General features: G+C 33.8%; 1 protein-coding gene across 1 annotated transcript in view; it reads right to left on the minus strand.

The window, feature by feature from the left end:
- LOC118200712 (solute carrier family 7 member 14-like) overlaps positions 1–20,789 on the minus strand; it is a 349,638-nt gene that overhangs the window by 135,558 nt on the left and 193,291 nt on the right. The window contains exon 4 of the mRNA XM_085823820.1: positions 6,548–6,778. Within this exon, the coding sequence (XP_085679946.1) occupies positions 6,548–6,778 (231 nt within the window). The remainder of the gene's footprint in view (positions 1–6,547; positions 6,779–20,789) is intronic.

The following is a 20,789-nucleotide window of genomic DNA, read 5'->3' on the forward strand; positions in this document are numbered from 1 at the left end:
TCTGCTGTGCTTGAGCTTTATTTTGCTTTTGTACTCACTATTTCTATGCATATTGCGTTAGAAAGCTAATGCCCATCTTATCACATTATCATTGAAGGTGGGCTACTTTTCATTGGCCATCCTGTAGTTTAGATTTGAACAGACTGGTTACGATTTCGGGCAATTCTGCCTTAACAAGAAACTTTGATAAAGAAAGACACATTTTGTATAATTCGAACAATTGCTTCCTATGCACATTATTTTACGTGATAAGATAAAATGTTTCTCCCAATGCTGAGTTTGTAGAGACATTAGGTATGTTTTTGGTTACCGGAGAGATGAAAAATTACCAAACGCCTTGCCGGGAATCGAACCACGGACCTCTGCATACCGGCCCAGCGTGCAGAACCACTACACCACGAAAGCACGCTAGGAAAGTGGGAGAAATTCCTTATAAATTGATCGTAGTTCAAGCACTTAGAAAGTAGATTAAAAACATTTTCCAGCAAAATAAAATTTTTAATTTGCATCACTCTGTTATCTAAAAACAAGTAATTTAAATCTGTGTATAAAGTTATCTGAAACGGTTATATATATAAACTTTTAATCTATGCACTGCAGTTTTCAAGAAAACCCGAAATGTTCTCTACCGATATACGTAACATGTAGTGTTAGAAACACCTTTTCTTAATAAATATAACGCTCCATATATTTATCGAATTTATTCGTTGCAATTACTAGATAACAAAGAATTTTAAATTATATGAGCTATGTGTATTATGAAGAGAGGGATTGAAATTATCAAGAAGTGCATATTTTAAATTTAAAGTACTCAGTTTGTTTGGCAATTACAGATTGATTAAATCTGGAAGATCAATTAAAGATCTTACGGTACGCCGAATGGTAACACTTTGAAAACTGGTTTTTAATGAGTTTGCGTGGATGATGAATTAAGGGTGTTAAATTTATCAAGTCATTTATTTGATATATGCATAGGAGAATAATATGCGACAATCATTTTCAGTTTTACTAAATATTAGGCATGATTTAAATACTGTCTTGTATTTCTTTTGATTCTGTCGTCACATATATTCACTCATAATAGTAGGTTACGCAGTATTCCATATACGTGTATGATCTTATTTAGTCTGTGTATTTTGACGGAGCAGTAGCCGGAAAACTTCTGACTTTTAACCGAAACCACTGAATGTTTATTACCCTTAATGCAAATTGAGCTTAATAATAGTTTAAGAAAATAATTCAAATGACCGATATTAAAAAAACCGTAACTGATAAAATTCTCCAGAAAGCTTGACCCTAGGTATTCATTTTTTGAAAATAATTCAAGGGAATTTCAGTGTTGCAAATAAACTTTTTATATCGAAAAACTTCCATGTTTGTAAAAAGGTAATCTCCTTCAAGTAATCTTACATTCCAACAAATTAATTGTTATTGATCAGCATAGCAATGGAAATACATTTGCGTTTATTAATGTAAAAATACTTACAGTTATTTTAATTAATATAAATCACAAATATTTTAATTCTTTTCTTTTAGCCTAAATGTCAAAAATAGGAATCTGTAATGTTTTATGAAATAATTATATTATCAGCTTACTAAGAAGACCAGCAATTGTCTAAGTGTATCGCCAAGCTTTCTCTGGCAGCGAAGATTAAATCATAATAAATTTTAAATTAAAAAAATAAATAATCTGAAAGGTTTCAGATTCCCATATTCTATGGAATGCAAATATTCTATGGAAGATTACGATATTCAAATTGTGATGGCTCTGCTACCGTTGTTTTATCACAATGCTAGAAACGTACATACATTCATGCAGATTCTTCATTATTTAATTAAATATAATACCGGGTGATCATATTTGGTGATAACAATTTGAAACGCGAAACAACGATTATCGTGAATCGACACTAAGTGCCTAAACGAAATTAATAGTCCTTCTGGGCAAATTGCCCCTTTGGACTAACAATACGCAAAATTTATTTTCTGATATCGTATTACACCCAAAACAAACCTATAGTTTTTAAGATGTCTTGAAAATCAAAAATGACAATACTACTATTATGAGTGAATGTCTTGAAAATCAAATATGGCATGTGTCATAATTATCATGTTAAATTTAGACCATTCAGCTGGCGGCATTTTATAATCAGATAACTTCCAGTAACTTAAACAATAATCGTACGTAATTTAGCTAACATAAAAACTTGATTTCGCATACATTAGCAAATCCATCTCTTGCCAAGGACGGAAAAACTACTTTCGAAAATTAACATAAAACCTCAATGGTATACGTGATACGAATCAAATCATTTTCAGAGGAAAGCACGCTTAGTCACTTTCTGGATATCAATCATGGGAAATCACTCAATGGAAGATAAAAAATAAATCATCAATGATAGCTGACGATGCTCACGTATTTGCATATCCTAGCTTTTTAAAGAATAGCGTGTGTTAAATTGAGCAGCAATAAGAAAGTTTGACTTAAAAACAAAAACCTGCTTAACATTAAATCTGTAAAGTAAGCTATAAAGCAACCCTAATACGATACTAAAAACCAAAACTCAGGTAGTGAATAATTATATTATAAATATATTATGCCCTTCAGCTTGATGTATGAGTATATGCTCGCTCGTTGCCTCATAGATAGAGTTATTAGAAGTCCAAGATTAGCACAAGATTTGTAATTATAACTGGAGCTATGTCCAGGATTGAAAAATATCCGAAAATTGCAAATGCGAATGGTTGTTCGTATAGTTAATTAGTATCTCTTTTCCAGTAGATTAAAAAAAAATCTTCAACTGTGAAATGATATTTGGTCTCCAAAAGAATCGTTTACAGGTATCAGCTGTAAAGGAACATTTTAACTTATATGGATTCTAAAAATTCACTCAGTGCTTATATGAGCATATCAAATCCAACACAAATTCTAAAAATAATATTACCCAATGAAAAATATGCGAAAGTAAAGCAGAAACAAACATTCAAGCCATGCACATCATTTTCGGAGCACAAATGCTGAAAAAGGTATGGAACCTACTTTCCAATATCTTGAATTTTGTCCTTCTTGTGTGACTTCCTTTAATTTCTTGATTTTTATCTATCATACAAGATTATATAATACAAATCTTGCATGTTTTCTAATTACTGAAATCAATTTTCATGAAATGTCCTGGGGATAGACATCTGCAGAAAACTTACAGAAGGCGAGAGAAAATAATAACGTCAATAAATTTTTAATTTTTTATTTGATGGGTCACGAATAGGTTATAAAATACAATATCGTATCGTTGAGAAAACACCTGTATTATACATTTCCTTCCCATGCATCAATACAAAAGTACAATTTTCCCTCCATTCTTACGGGGCCATCAGTCCCATTCCTACTTCAGTCTTTCGCAGACACACATGGTACTGGCTTCTTGCTGCTAAAAAATGAAATCCCTACTCATACAAAACATGATGGAAACAAATAAAGCTTAAAATAGTCACCGTCGTAGAAGTATGTTCGAAGAAAAAAGCTATTAATAAATTAAAACTATTGTTGCGTTATTTTTCTTCCTTCACGTTCGTACGGGGTTCGTAGATTTGGAGTGAATAACAACGACACTTGATGAAGTATCGAAACAAACAATATTAATCAGGACAGCTCCAAAGTCACTTTTTACAGTCGTCGAATATCTACTATAAACACGTTGAAACTCAGCGACACAGCCTTCACACTATTAGGCTATAACGGTCGAGACAGCTTCACTGCAAAGCACCAGAGTATAGTTCCCGACTCTGTTCGGTCGTTCTCAGAACTTCACGTACTCTCGAGACTCTCCACACTACAACTCGCGATGCACTCGACGACACGCAGAGCACAGCTCCCGACTCTTCGATTCAGCCGTTTCTGGAGCTCAACACACTCTTTCGACGATGCACTAACCGCAATACACTAAGAGACTCTTTCGATGCACTCGACGACCCACTGGGTACTCGCTGACTGGCTGTCGATCGACTCCGCACGGACTGACTAACTCGAAACACTAGCTCGATACTAACTATCTCGCACTCGCGAGGAGGCACTCTGCGTACCAGCAGGGTTTATATAGTTTTTGGCTTGTGTTCGAGAACATCCTGAGCTAAACCGGTAAGAATTCGTTCCAGAAAGTTTTCCATCCGTCCATAGCATATTGCCAATTTTGTCGACAAATCTCACCAAATTGGCGATTTTTCGCCAAATGTAACAACCCTGCCTTTCCTAGCCATTTATGGCAACCCTAAACCTGCTTTTTCGAGGAAGCTATCTCACCGCGCCGCGTACATTTCGTATCACTATTATCAGAATGCATGAAAGTACAAAGTATTTAGACGAAAGTGAAAATGTTACACTGGAGTCGAAAACTAAATACTTCTATTTGTTTAAGCGTGAACTTAAACGATATACTCACTGACAAGAAGTAATGAGGCAAAAAGAGGCGTTTTATATTCAGAATCTAAACAATCCGTTAGCAGAAAGCTTCCTTATAAAATTCAGATAAGTCTGTGCTAAAAATACGAAAAAGATGTTTATGAGCATTCCCTGTGTCCCGTCATGTTCTGGAGAGATATCACTTTAATATTTATCTAGTTAAAGACCTTCTGCAGGTCCTTCTTGACACGGTCTATCTTGACTGCTTGTTATTGATAACTTTTTTAATGCTTTTAATACTGCTATGAAAAAATATAATGACGTTTTGTTTCCCTCTTTTTCTTAAAAAAGGTCTCAGAAACTTAGTCTTACTATTTTTTATGTAAAAAAAGTTATTTAGAAAATCAAGCAGCTCGCACAAAGGCTAATCGCGCAGGTTCTCCGTGCGGTAAGTCTGTTATTACGGCCCAGCACAAATAAACTGTCCATCTTTTATTTGTACTGGGAACGTAATAATCTCGAGGGAATACATGTATACTTTCAAAATACATTTACAAATAATACCAAAATACATTTATACTTTCAAATACATCTATACTTTCAAAAATTAACCAATATATCTAAATAAAACTTCACATTAAGATCAGGTAAAAATTAAAGGAAATTACCTGTTGTAAAAATGTATTACCTAGAATTAAATCTTCATACTGAATTATTTCAGTTCTACACAATGCTTTGTTACTTTAAAACAAACAGGCGCCTTAAGGAGACGTCTACCGTTTTAGCTTCTCTCATAAGCATGGTAATGTCCGATATTGAATAGATTCTAATTTCCGAATTCATTTTTACCATCTTATTAATGCTTTGTGTAAGTGGTCACCGAGTAGGGTCAAAACGTAGTACCAATATAACTAAATATCGAAGCCCTAATATGTGGAAGCCCTAATTTGAATTTGAAATTTGTTTTCTTATCGATTTCATATTTTATAACACTTCAAAGAATTTTTGATTAAAAAACTAATTCCAAAGCGAGCACCGAGTAGGGTATTTCAGCGGATTATAAAATGTCTCCCAGTCTTAAATGATGCAGGAAAACTTATTTCATGAAAATCATTATGGCACATAATGGAATTGAAAACGGGCCAGAGAATTATGGTCTTGAGTATTTACTTTAAGTAACACAGCAGAATTATGGATTCGCATAGAGTTTTTCTCAAAATTTTGGGTATAGATCAGTCATGAATGAGCAGAAATTGCCGAGAACTTCTAAAAATTTTCCTTATATCTTATACCTGCTTTAACGCATGTTTTGGAAAAGCTTCTGCCTCTGCCGCAGACTGGTACCAATATGAAATGTATTGCAAATCTGTGTACTATCTCCCCCCCTGGTTTGTCTCTTTTCATGACACTGATCTTCTCTAAACTTTTAAATGTGGGAGAAGTATTACGAAAAGCTCTTTCTACAACTTCATCAGAAGTAATTCAGACTGCTAAATTTAGATGACGATAAAAGTCACAGATTTTTGGAAACTATGCGATCATTCAATAATTCTTTTATTCTCATTATCGACTTTTAAGAATAACTCCATTTCGATGAAAGTATCCTTAGTATAGTATAGTAGCTAGACAAATATTGAAATGATATTTTTCAGTGCATGATGGGACATAGGGAATATTTAAAAAAGATGTGATAAACATCTCTTAAACAGTTAATAGTTAGATATCTTTTCAGCATAAAAAATAAATGTAACTATCTCATATGGGCAACACATGACATCTTTTACAGCCTATTAAATTAGACAAATTTTTTTCTGCAATTCATTTAAACTTATTTTCTCGAATTTCATTAGTGATGTATTTCCGATTCGATCAGTTCAATTCTCACTTCGCGGCAAGGCATAAAACATCAAAACACATTCATTAAAAATTGTAAAATACAGAAAAACTTTCAACACCAAATACAGTTAAAATTTTTGTCCATTCTTTTTTTTTTTTTTTTTCTTATAAATTTTGTTTTGTTTTGATATGGTTCCATTGAAGTTAATATCTTAATTTAAACAGATACAAAGTTCAAAGCGGTATAATTCTGAAGAGAAAAGTTTCATCGTCATTTATATTATGCATTCTGGCAAACAAAATAACATAACTTACCAATAAACGTGCCAAGGCCATTTTTAATTGCAGAACTTATAGACCCACCCGCCATAGCATCTACGCATGCGCTGATGGCACACGCACCGGCTGCTGTACCTATGAGGTATTCCAGTACCATATTCCAACCGATAACAAAGGCAATAAATTCTCCTACTGTCACGTAACTGTACATGTATGCAGAGCCTGTAGTATGAGGAACGCGGACGCCAAATTCTGCATAGCATACTCCTATAAAAGAAAACAAATATGCATTACTAAAACTTATCTACCAGCAACAGAAAAATTACAAACAAAAAATAATATTTTAGTTTCCAACTAATCAAACTAATTTATTAGATATTTGATAACAGCAACTGATACAGATTAAATTTTGATTAGTATAGAAAGTATTCTACAGGGTGATTCAAAACATATTATTCAGATTTCATGAGATGGTAGGAAAGACTTCAGGAAACCGATTTCACATAGTAAAGTATGGCAGCATACATCATCTACATGAACAAAATGGGCAAGTAAAGTTAACACAAAGTAAACAGTACAGTTAAGTGGTAACGAATGTGACCTTTATTCCAACAAGGTAAAGTACAGGTCCACAACAGGTGCTCAGAATTGCCACTATTTACTTTTAAGAATAACTAACATAGGATTCACAGCGCCGTTGCATTGACCGCCAAAACGCCTGACATATCACGGACAATTTCTGATGCAGAGGCCACAATTCGTGCAACAAGTTCAGTTTCACTGTCGACGGGGATCTCGTACACATGGTTTTTCATGTCCCCCCATAAAAAGAAATTCATAGGCGATAAATCAGTTGACCTGGGGTTATCCAAGCTATCGGTCCACCTCTGTAGATCTATTGAATCTATTGATCTATTGAACTCGAAATGTTCGCTTCAGGTAATCCCGCACAACAGTTGTGCTATGGGGTGGAGCCCGCTCATGTTGATACCACATACTTAGCAGATACGCGCAGCATCTTAGCATATCTTAGCATACTTATGGCAAAACGATGTTGCGCAGCGTGACTTCTCGTACCATGCGGGCTGTCGTAAGCCCACCCATGTGAAATTTGTGTATTGAACACACGTTCATGAGTGAATGCAGCTTCATCTGTAAAAAAGGACAGGAGCTGGAAAACTGGGGTCTCCACGACACCTTTCTGCATGATCCATTGTGGAAATTCCCCACGCTTCGAATAATAGTTAAGATGCAATAACTGCACCCTTTGCAAAGGGTAAGAATGCACACGTTCCTCGTGCAGTATCCGCCACACTGCTGACTGACAGACCGCAAGTTGCTGAGTAATAACTAGTGTGCTGGCATTCGGATTTTTTTCGATGTAGGACTTGTTCTGAGATTTTGGCAGTCCGAGTCAGTCATCTTCTCCCCGTATCCTGCATACTGCTGCGCAGTGAACCACGTTCGCACAGACTGCGATATACTCGTGCAAACATTTGATATTGCGGTATTCTTCTGTTGGGGTATCGATCTTCGTAAACGTTCCTAGCTCTGCGGCCGCTTTCATCACTTCTTCATATGCGAAAGGCATATCCGCTAGCTCTTCATGCGTCAAACGATTCATCTTATCACAAGTACGTTTGCTCGTACACTGATAACAGCGGGAGTGGTCGAGCGAACTGTGCGCTGGTTGGGTACACACAGCACTCTCGCGCGCCTACACTTGCGGACATACTTTCGTATGTGAAATCGGTTCCCCGACATCTTCTCTACCTCACCATGACATTTGAACAATAAATTTTGAATTACCCCGTACACTAATCAAAATTTGATATTCTTTCAAAATTACGAAGGCAAATAAGTAAAAAGAATTTACATAAATTGCTCGCTGCAACCGAATAGTAGTAATAACATCAGCGAACGAAAAGCAGCAGAAACAAAATCAAAATAATCTTAGAACTTGCTTTAGTTTTTGTGCTTAACTTTAATTGAATACTTAAATCTTAACCGTTGCAAATCTCTGGCTTTTAACCAAAATTTTTCTGTTAAGTACAGAGTTATGTAGTCTTTACAGTTAGGTCTAAAGTTAACTGCCACTTGTCGCTCGATTCCATGACAGAAAGGATAAGTAAGTGGGAATACGAGCAGTTCATCTATAGACGCTGGTAGAAATATAAATAGGATGTGAATAAAGGTTCTTTTCACTTGCTGAAGAGAAAAACAGAGAATGCCCTCTGATGAGTTAAGCGTTTTTGAGCCTCAATGTTGGCTTAAGTAGAACGGACTTCAAAGGAAAGACTTCCTTAATCGTCAGTTCTGGAAAAGGCTGGAAGGAAAGTCAATTTTATGATTATGTATTCTTCATTTTATTTAATTTTGAGTTTGTAACCACTTATTGCCTTTGTATATATTTGTTTCACATCTTCTGTTGTAGATGTTTTAGTCTGTGAGTCATTCGACCTTCTAATCGTAAAGACAGTTCAAGTAGAACCATAATTAGAGACATAAACTTTCCTTATCGTCAAACACCTCTTGGAGACTTTGATAATTTCTCGCCAAGTTAGCCACATACTGCTAGTTCTCCTAGGCAAAATTTCCTATATTTTATTTTAGTGTAGATTGTTAAAATTTGCGTATTGTAAAAGATTATCTACGAGATGTTTTATCCAAATATTTTTAAATAAATGGATAAATAAACATTTAAAATAAATTAGCTAGTTAATAATGCTGTCAAAAATTTTATTAAAAGAGTGCAAAATGAAAAATATCGAAAGCGTATTATATTTAGAATAAAAAGAACTGAACTATTTAAAATCAGTTTCGAAAAGAGCAGGGTAATTAAGGAAAATTTAACCAAATTTTACACTTTTTGTTTCAAAAATTGATTATAAAACGAATGCAAAAAGAATGTCTTAGAAAAATCAAACAAATGATTTAGGACGAATACAAGATTATTATGAAGAACTGAGTGCTTCGATCGACCATTACAATATACGTTAGCAAAGACTCAATACTTATGATATATTTAGACATAAAATTCCTAAATTTATAATGTCAGCATATATCGAACAATGGATATTTCTCGAAAATGAATGTTTTCATTGAAACTAGTTGAGAGCAATAACACGTGTAAGTGAGAGTGAATATTTCTTGTAACAGCATGGGTTTTCCCATTTATACCACGCAATACTCAAGTCCTAATATATAAATATAACGAAAATAACCCATTGAAAAAGGGCGTAAAAATACAAAACTCTAGAATATTTTGAAAGCGTGGATAGATAAATATCATTCGTTGCATCAAAGAAATAGAATTTGCTACTTCCGGAACGACAAGGAGTATATCTTTCGAAAAATATTAAATTAATTTCTTTGGTTCAGGAAAACTTTAGAAAATGAAACAATGCAAAATTCCTTACTGATTCATATGCTTCTATTAAATATGGAGAGATGATTGCAACAAAACAACAATGAATGGATTTTTCTTTATTTTTAAGTAAGATATTTAAACAAATAGAACATCAACAAAATACACACTAGTTTTATATAAAAATATTGATAAAATAATCACAAATAATTCATTTTTGTGAAATTCTGTGTTAATTCTAAAATTCTTATATACGTATTTTGATAAATCGTTCACAAAAAGAAAATAGCGATTTTTAATGAAAGCGGTAATAGTACTCAGTGTATAAACGTTCCGCAAAGACAGAGTTTAACCTTTTATAAAGGCCTTACGAAGAACAAAACCCAAGTAATGAATTTTGGATTATAGCATGATACATTAATGAAAAACATTCCATCTATTGATGCTAACTTTTTACAGAAGTTTTGGTGATTGATAGTTTGATATGAATAGCTTCGAAGTTAACACACACATATTGTTTCACTAATATGTAATCATTTGTCTCCCAATGAGCAAAGTGTGTTGCATAGTTTCTCCCTCAATCTGGTAAAATTCTGGTTAAATTCGCTTATTGACTAGCAGTGATAAAGTTATCTGAGTCAGAAAATTCTTGCTCTGTATATCTGGAAATGCTTCACGTGAAGATATTTAAATGTTTGTTTAACGTAATAAAGCATAACGCAAGAACCAACTAATATTTTTGTTTTACTGAGGTTCACTGTAAAATTTATTATAATTAATACGTTTATGCGCATTTAACGTACACTGCGAAACCAAAAAGGCGCAGTTGACAGTTCTTCCGTTCTCAGGATCTGCCGTTCTACTGGGCCGATTGACGAAATTCAACTTGCGTTTTTCATGTCTCGAAAACACCCCTTAGGATATCTATTAGATTTATATATAGCATTCTTCTAATATAGGTATTTTGACACAAAATTGGCCCTTTCTGAAATGACATGCCAATTGTTTTCCATATTTCAATTCTACGACTCAAATTATGTCAAACTGCCAAGTTTTGTAAAAATCGCACGAGTAGTTTTTATAACATTAGCTCTCAAAAGTTTAGCTCCTCAATGTTAATTGAATTTGGTATGTATTCATTAATCTCTCCTTTTCTTTATTAAACTTATTTGATGCTTCTTTTCACATTTTGAAATTTAGGTTCATTCCAAATAAAATTCACCTATCTTTTATGATTTATTTTTAAAATTTGTATTCTTAAGTAATTTCTATAAATTTTTTGAAAAACATTTTGAATTATAGCCTATACAATTTTTGCCATCATCTTAAAGTAGATGTATTTTTTATTCAAAATTTCCGAAGATATACGTGAATTTACATTTGGCATGTTTTGAAATTTGGCGTATTTATCATAAGCGATAATAAAGAAAATGTGGTTTACGTGCTTTGTTAAAATTATTTGAAAGTATGAACGATGACCTTTTTCCACTCGTGGACAATAGCAAAAAGAAAAGAAAACAGGTTGCTATAAATTAAGAAGTTCGCCAAGTGAATTATTCTTATCTCAAATTGAAAAAAAATGTGCCAAGATAAATTTTTAAATTTCTCCGTCAAAAATTACAAAATTTAATATCCAGGAGTAATTTGAGTCGTAGAATCGAAATATGGAAAAACATTAGTATGTTATTTCAGAAAAAGTCCGATTGTGTGTCCAAATACCTATGTTAGAGCAATGCTATATATAAATCTAAAGTCGTGCTTTAGAAACATGGAAAATGCAATTTGAATTTCGTCATTCGGCATAGTAGAACGTGAGGTGTAGAACAGTCCCATTTTTTCCCGCAATGTGCAAGTAATTTGTTTAACAAGTTTTAATTAACACAAAATAATGCCTACTTTTGAGCAACACAGAATAGTTAGATTTTATATTTACATCATCCATCACTTTTAAGTCCAAAGTAATTGCATAAAACACTTTCACTCATTTTGAGAAACTTTTATTGAAAGTATATGTTAACCCTTTGCGGCACAGTGTGGACACACCTAAAAATTTCCTTCTGTACGCACAGAAAAATTGAATGAAAAAGGATTTATAGGTTACTATAGGTTACTCTGAAGTTTCTTTATTTATAGAAGATGGCAGCTCAACACAAACCAGTCCATATATTTTAGCCATGTTTAGTTTTATAAGACCCTCATTTTTCAGAGAAATCTTCCAGATTTTTTAGGGTATAAAAGGAATTGTTTGAAAAGAAATTTCTATGTTACTTTTTTGGCTGTATGCTAATCTCCTTATTCTATGTTATTTTTAAATTTTTATCTTGAAACCTTGCCTAAACTCAAACGGCGAACCCTAGGTGTGCTCAGACCGGGCTCACCGATAATCTAGGACAACTGAGAGTCAGTCTGTATTCTTTGTTTCTCCGCATCTCATCGGTCAGTTCATTGACAACAATGCTCGTTTCAGCACTCTTTCCGAAGCTCTATTCAATCAGTGTGCCACTTTGGGTACACCCACAGAATTAAAACGATAAGTGCTATCTTCACAAAATTTTACTTGTGTACTCCTCTAGGCCTAATTAGATTGCCTACCTTTTTTTTTTTTATCAAAGCTCCGACTTTAAAAGGTAGCGTGCCGGAAAGGGTTAAGTATCAGTATTTAAATATAGTATTTCATAGAAATTTTTCGGACATAGTGCATTAGAAGTATAACTACACATTCCACTGAATGTTGTGATGGCATTAGTATTATGATTAGGGGAAGTGAAATATTTCCAGTTGGAAAAATCTTCAAACTGAAGAACAGTATATAACAATAGTAATCAGATTGTATTGCCTCAAAGTGCTCGCCATTCCGACCGCTTCCGCAACCCTTGCCGATGTTTCTGTGTCTGAAATACTGCTAATCATATCAGGACTATTCAGATATGCCAGCTTTGATTATTCAGATCTAACCACTCTGCAGCTGTAAATTGTTGCTGTATGTTCAGATCCATCTTCGCTAATGATATAGACTGAGATATGTGCATCTTATTTGAAACAAAAGAATAGAATTTCAAAGTTAATTTACCATTTATTATGTCATTATCACACTACATCAAATATGTAATGATATTTCTGACCCAGGATCTGTGTGACCCAGGATGCATACATAATACGTAAAATCATTCGTGCGTAATATGCTGTAAAAATGTATGCTAGTTTGTGTGTAATTTAGTTTTTTCGAATTTTCTTTTAATTTTTATTGCTATGTGTTATTAATTTAATTATTTATTTAGTGATAATTTTAAAGTGTATTATGTATTAATTTAATTGCGTATTTTTGCTCAGTCGAATATTTGGCTAGCTCTTGTATTCGAAAATATGTGTTACACGTATTATGAGGTAGATAATTCAGTACTCAATTAATCTGCATTTGAATTGTGAGGATAGCCTCAAATCGAACGTCAGATATAAACACAAACCCTCTTAATGGGCCTTAGTGATATTTAGCAATTTCTCTCTAACTGGAAGGCATTTTGGAAGATTCCCGAAACAACATTCTCGAAACCCTAACACAGATTTTTTCGAAACTTTCAGAAGTGCTTATCCTACACCTTGAGCAACCCAATAAATATCGGTGCACTGGAACCATGAGTTTATTCAGTTCAAAGTCTGCCATTAATTTACTAAACAGCATTTTGCTCGCTTGATTACTGCATTAAACTTTACTCTATGAGTTATTATAATGATCTACGATAGTCTTTGCTTGTTGCTTTATTCATCTTATCAAAATTCCTTTTTTCTCCTTTTCCTCCTTCGGTTATTTACAGCTGTGTATTATTGTGTATTATGCTGTATGAGTACGTGAAATGTGGCTTGATTCGCAATCAAACTACGGCATTCACACAGAATCGTTTTGATAGACTGAAGTAAACAGAAGTATTTTCAAGCCACTTCACGTAATGAATACTTCGCAGAAACCTCATGTATTCCCATCAGTCTCAAATAATCTGCATTTTGACATTAAGTCTCAAATAATCTGCATTTTGTTCAACTGACATTGACAATTAGTATGTTGACATTGTTCAATGCATGAGATAAAGTAAAAATACCCACAAAAAATGAATATAAAAATTCCTCACTACACGGTTATTGTACATCACTTCATGTTGTTCAGAAAGGGGGTTGATAAAACGTGACCAGTCTAGTAAATAGCTTATATTCTCTTCATTTTTTTTGCAATCAAGCGAATATTACCATTTGCCTGATTTGGAGTGCTGGTTGAAAATACGTGATTTGAATTACAGCTATTGGGCTTAATATTAATATTTGACATTTCTTGCCTCAAAAACGTGAATAGTCTCCGCAAAGTAATCTTAAACGTGCTAAGAAAGGTTTCCCATTTGCATCTGGCAAGAAAGCAGATTTACATAATCATCATGTCTCTCTAGTTCGTAGTTTTTGCAACTTTGCTTCAGTTTAGAGTATCTTAAAAATATAGGGTCTGTCATCGCAATTTGACGGTCTGAGATGAAACTAACATCATGAATTTTAACTCAAATGCTTATTTATTTGAAAAACAATAGGTTATACAATGCAATTATTTTAATAAAGGAAATTCCTCTTTCAAGCTTCTTGTGTTTTGAACAACACGTTTTGTAAATATTCTTCGCGTAATATGATATTCTTTATCGACATGTAGGGAAGCTAGAGGCTAGTTGTAACAGGGATAAGTAGTAACACACACGATGCGCAGTGATACTTAAGATGTTTAGCCAAAATTTCACTAAACACGATTTGCATGATGGGCATTATTACGTAAGCACAGTTAATGCCCCCGTCCGTGCATGTAGTGATGTTCGGATAGTGAGACGTTGTGTGCATCTGCTCTGTCTTAGCTACCTAATGGAAAAAAACACTTCATAAATTTTGATTTAAAAATTAATTCAACTTTTTAAAAATGGTTTTACCTATTTACTTTGTCTATATGTCAAGTTTTAAAATATTGATGCTTTTCCTTTTCAATCAAATTATTTTTTATAAATCAACAAAATTGTCCGAAACGGTACGATGGACCAATTGTAACAAAATCTCCAGGTAAGTTGTAACGTGTTAGAACTTGTCCCGTGATATTGATTATTTAGGCTTTCTTCTTTGGATGTTAACATGTAAATTACTTTTTGATATTTAGTTATCGTTCCCAAAATATAAAAATAGATTGTTCAATCTCAAAGATTATACCTCTGCTTAAGGCTTCACTTTAGAAGCTATCTAGCAGAGGCCGATATAAAAAAAAAATAATCGGGCATCTAACTAAAAAGATTATTCAATTTAATAATTATCCAAAAACGAAGCATTGGAAAACGAACATGAAGAAATACTTAATAATAAAAAATGAAAAAAAGAAGAACAAGGAAAGGAAAAGACTAAAAAATTCCAAAAAGAAAACAATGAGATAAAACGAAAAAAGAAGGATTTTGAACTTAGATTCTGAAACAAAAAAAGGACTTAACTTTTTTAAAACAAAAAAGGAATTAACTTTCTTCAGTTCTTAACTTGAAGAAATTCTTACAATAATTCTGATAAAGAAGAATGGATGCAATCCTTAGTTTGCAAAAGGTAGACATACACGCATAGGACAAAATAATGCGAACACCTGTGAAAAAGTATGACGTATTTCACACCTGCAGTACAGCCGCGCCACCTGCAACAGAAGTCTGACACCTAGTGAGCGTGAAGAGGAAAGTATCAGTATCTCAACAGCCGTCACCTGCGTTGCATGCTTCGATCGAACTGTCTGTGAGAAGTTGAAATGTCAGAGTTCCAAAGAGGAATGACAGTTGGAGCACGTTTAAGTGGAGCATCGGTTACGGAAATAGCAAACCTTGGGGGGGGGTGCAAGGAGTACATTATCAACCATTATGGCAACGTACACGAAAGAGGGTAAGACGACGTTTCAAAGCACAACAGTGGCTGAAAGTCAAAGCTGGCTGATAGGAATAGACGGATCTTGAAACGCATAGTAGCCTCAAAGCACAAGCAATCGTTATCCGAGGCAACATACGAAATGAACAGTCATCTCCAGGTCCCCGTTTCAACAAAAACTGTCAAAAGGGAACTTCATGCTGCGAACATTTATGGCAGAGTGGCAATTCGTAAATCCTTGGTGACAGTAACTAATGCTTTCAAGTGACGCCAATGGTGCAGAGATCACAAAGGCTGGTCTCCACAGAAGTGGCAACAGGTAATATGGTCAGACGAATCGTCATTCACCCTATTTCAGACGACCGGACGCATTTATGTCTGGAGAACGCCCAAAGAAGCGTTTCATCCTGACTGCCTCTTGCCAATTGTGAAGCATGGGAGTAGCGCCATTATGGTATGGGGTGCGATATCGTGGCGCGGTCTTGGGCCACTTGTCATTCTGCATGGCAGGATCACATCCAATCTCTATCTAATCATTCTAGGGAATCATGTCAATCCTTTTGTCCAGACTGTATTTCCTGGGGAAGCGACCGCTTTTTCCAGACGACAACGCCCCTATCCACACTGCTAGGTGTATTCAAGAATGGTTCGAAGAGCATGACGATGCAATTGAACATCTCGCTTGTCCCCCTCAGTCTCCGGACTTGATTATTATTGAACATTTATGAGCATATTCGGAGTCCAAACTTCGTTCCTGATTTCCACCTCCATCCGGACTTTCGGAGTTAGAGACCGCTCTGCAGGAAGAATGGCTAATATTCTATTAAATGTTGTCCATGACCTTCATGTATCTATTCCACGTCGCATTTAATCTATATTTCAATTAAAGGGGGGTCCAACCCTCTACTAATAAAGATTTTCCATTAATTCACAAATGTTTGTATTATTTTGTTCTCCCTATGTAATTTAAATGTATGAGAAGAAACAATCTATAACTTGTTTGTGCTAACAGAAATTCTGATGAAGACCGATATTTATATTGATTGATTAAATAATTTTACCTTTGTTTTACTCTAAACCATTTAAAAACATTCATTTTCACTATATTAAATAATAATAATCACAAAACGGTTTTTAATGTGGTCATTTTTATTGTCACTGTATGCTGCAAGTGTGTTATAATTTGCCTTAAGTACGGGTCAAATTGTATCAGAAGACTAGTTTTTTGGTAAAATATGTTTGTGCTAAATTCAACAAAATTTCCAATTTTTGTTTTAAGAATATGATGAAGAGAAACTTATAGCATAAAATACAGTAGATATAATTAAGGAATCAATAATATATTTAAAATTATAGGCATTTTAAAAAAGATTGGAGGTAATCTTTTTGAAAATTATCTTCTGAAGATAATTAACTTCAGGAATTCTCCGCCTACACATGTTATGTTCGTAATACTGCTTATCTCAAGACATTATGGTTCCAGCAAGATGAGACAGTATCATATATTATCAAATAAGCCATGATCGTATTAAGCAAATGTTTCCTGGTCAGACGATTTCTGAAATAGAAGAGGTTCCATGACTGGCAAGTTCTTCAAACGTATCAGTATGATTCTAGAAAGATGAAACAACATCACATAGTGCTAAAGAATTAATGAAATCTTTCACAAAATGTTTCTTGGTCGTGTAATTTCTGCAGAAGGACTCTCTTTATGACCGTCTCATTTTTCAGACTTTTCAGTATGAGTCCAGCAAGAAGAGACAACATCACATACTATCAGAGTACGCATGACTTAAGCAAATGATTCGGATTATGTAATTTTTTAAATGAGATGACGCTTTATGACCAACAGTCACCGAGTTTCGAATTTGGCCAGAGTTTGACACCTTCTGTCGTGCAATTAAGTGTCTCAGCTATCCGTTAAGCATATATGATGAACTTAAATTAACATTACATGAAACAACTGCAGCTTTACTTCTAAACATGATTCAAAGAGCAGTCAAAATAATGGACAAATACGAAAAACATATTTGTTCAAAATATAAAAGGTTGAAGAGAGAAATGTATTTATTATAATAAATGATAAAATGCACCTAGTTGTTTTGTAAAACCAGTAATTACAGTCTCTAATCCATTTAGTAATGGTTCCAGAATGAATTTGGTCTTCCGTGGAAATAGCAGTCTTAGAGACATGGTGTTCAGTACGATGTTTGTTTCTATTTTTTCGAAATACTGGTTACTTATAGAAGTGATTATTAAGCAAAGGCGATCACCATGAGATGATTCACTGATTTGGTTTCATTTTCCAATTCCTCACATTGCCCAGTTTTAAAACAGGTCCACAGAATTCATCAGAAAACATCCCAAAAGACCATGATTCGAATTCTTGCTTAAAATTATAAAAATAAAATGTTTTGTGGCATCTAGACAGAATTAGACGTCATATTAATAAAAATAAATAAAAAGCGTCAAACGATTCTGTTCCGAGATGCGTAATATATGACGATATAACTTTCATTAATTTTAATGCTGATTTAGAACGTTCTTAAAATTTTCATTAGGATAAATCATAAATTGCTATTAAGAAGTATGCATATTACTTTTAAAAAGTTCAGTTGTTAAAAGCTTACAGTTACAATATGAGGAAATGCGAGAATTCTCCCTTCCTGAGTCAGAGGGCAACTGAAAAAAATACAAGACTCGATTGCCTAAACCCTAGATAGTGACGAGTTATCGCTCACTACATTTTTAATTCGCTGGACGTCGTAGAGACTCATTCGCTTTTTAAGCAATAAACATGAGAAATCAAAGAAAAGATCTATTCAAATACGTTTATTTGATAATGAGTTATTATTCTTAATTCGAATGCTAATACAGATACTTTTAGACATTTTAGGAGACAGAATCTTTAGAAATAGACTGTGATATTCGAGCCAAGGATCATTCATTCTCTTGGTAGCTGAATGGGCTAACCTTTTACGCCACGATAGAGCACAGAGCGATAATTTCTTACAATTGTTTTGACCAATTTTGTAAAACCTAAGGCACAACCTTCTTCATCTCAAAAAAGGGAGAAGTTATCTTAAAATAACAAACGGAGTTGATTGGCCTTCAGCAAAAATGTTTATAATGAATAAAACAGAAACAGAATAACCTGTAATTACGGAAATTTAGATAGGGAAAGTTCAGGTCAGGAGAAAAAATTTAAGGAAAAAAAGCCTTAAGCACGTGCTTACGAACATTACGCTAGAATAGACAGACAATATATGCATTGCCTATACTAAACAGATGACTTGGCTTGAAGAAAGTGAAAGTCACATAAATTCAAAGTGTATTCAGATCGTGTTAGAATAGACTTTCTTTTCAAATACTAATTACAGTTAAAGTACTGGTTGTGTTATTTGTATTTTTATGGTCTTTTGAAATATTATATCCTTTTGATGCTGATTGATATTCAGCCAATTGCCAAGCGTATTCGTCTGGTCCTTCATCAATCAATATCATTTAAATGAAATAACGGAACAGTGTATTTGGCACTGTTACGGAAACACAAAGGCAACGAAAAATTATCCTCTTTCTTTTTTACATCACCAGGATAATATTAGGTTTCGCGATGTGACTCTTAAATGGCCATTAATAAATGGTTGAGCTGCACAAACCTGTCTTCGGAGTGTAAATAATGAAAAGTGAGCTATTTATAAAATCACTATACAATGAAAAATTGTTCATGTTATCAGGACTGGTTTCCTCTTTACTTGCTTTGGAAACATGAACTGTCCTGACTCGGAACAGGGAGCTTACTCAAGCTATGTTCAATAATTTGTGAAGTAGACAATACATACAAGAAGGGTATACGAAATCCTTTATTTTTCTATCTTTACAGAGATTTCCGAACTTCGGAATACAGAGACCAACCACTTGTGGTCTGAACGTAAGAATATAAAAATATTAACTAAAACTCTAACTAAACTAACTTTGGATTAATATACAAGTGCCTACTTTAAGATTGGCCGTTAATTAACAAAAAGCCGTATGTAGTACAGAGAGCTGCTAAAACTATGATACGTTTAAAATTATCAAGAGGATTAAACCTCTGGCCTTGGCAACCAGCAAACGAGTAAAACTACTATGGCCAGCGGCCTGCTTCTAATAACTCCTTCTTCTCTCTTGCTTGGCAAAAAGCCACAACTTAAGTACTTGGCGTTAGCAAGACAAATTTGCATAAATAAGTAAAGCTTTTAATTCTGGCCGGAAGTAGAAAATAAGAAGTGATAGTAAAGATTTAAAATAAAATAAACGTTAGTAAAACTTAGGATCCTTACAATGTTACACTCTGTTAATTTTTGCAGAAATAGGAACTTCAGGAGTTAAATTTGTAACCTGTTGATGTTATAAACACTGTTTAATAGAATCGTTCAGAAATTTTAAAACTGTACGTGGCGTTTCAATGCATGTATCATCTTTGTGATTTAGCAAATAATGTTATCGCATGAAGCGTAATATTTTAGTTTATCACCCATACACCCCAGCAAATAGCCAAGTCTCTAACCATTTTCATTTGATAATTCCTTTTGTATTTGCTTAACCAATTAAGTGACATGAAAGCAGTGAATTCATTACTTAATAACATACATTTTTGTTTTATTTTTCAATAATATAGCTTATTGCTATAATATAAATACCTCTAGTTTTTCATATAACGATCGGACAATTTTTAGGAATATCTACAAGCTTTGTTTAATTAATCCATTTGGATCTAGAGTACAATTGGATGCCCCTTCGATTAGCGATAATTTTGTTTTTAAAATTTTGGCGATGAAACCTCATTTCTGGTTACCATGATAGTTTTAACTTTGTTTTAGCTTCCTGATTTTTTTTAATGAAAATAGATTGATGTGTACATAGACAAATTTAAGACAGTGCGCAATGCTTAGTTTGTGAAATTCTGGGATTTTTTTTAAGTGAAAACAGATCGATGTGTACATGGACACAGAGTTTGCGCAA

Source organism: Stegodyphus dumicola, chromosome 1, assembly GCF_044657685.1.
Source record: "Stegodyphus dumicola isolate Sdum_Otavi_A_Nest chromosome 1, ASM4465768v1".
NCBI classification, from domain to species: Eukaryota; Metazoa; Arthropoda; class Arachnida; order Araneae; family Eresidae; genus Stegodyphus; species Stegodyphus dumicola.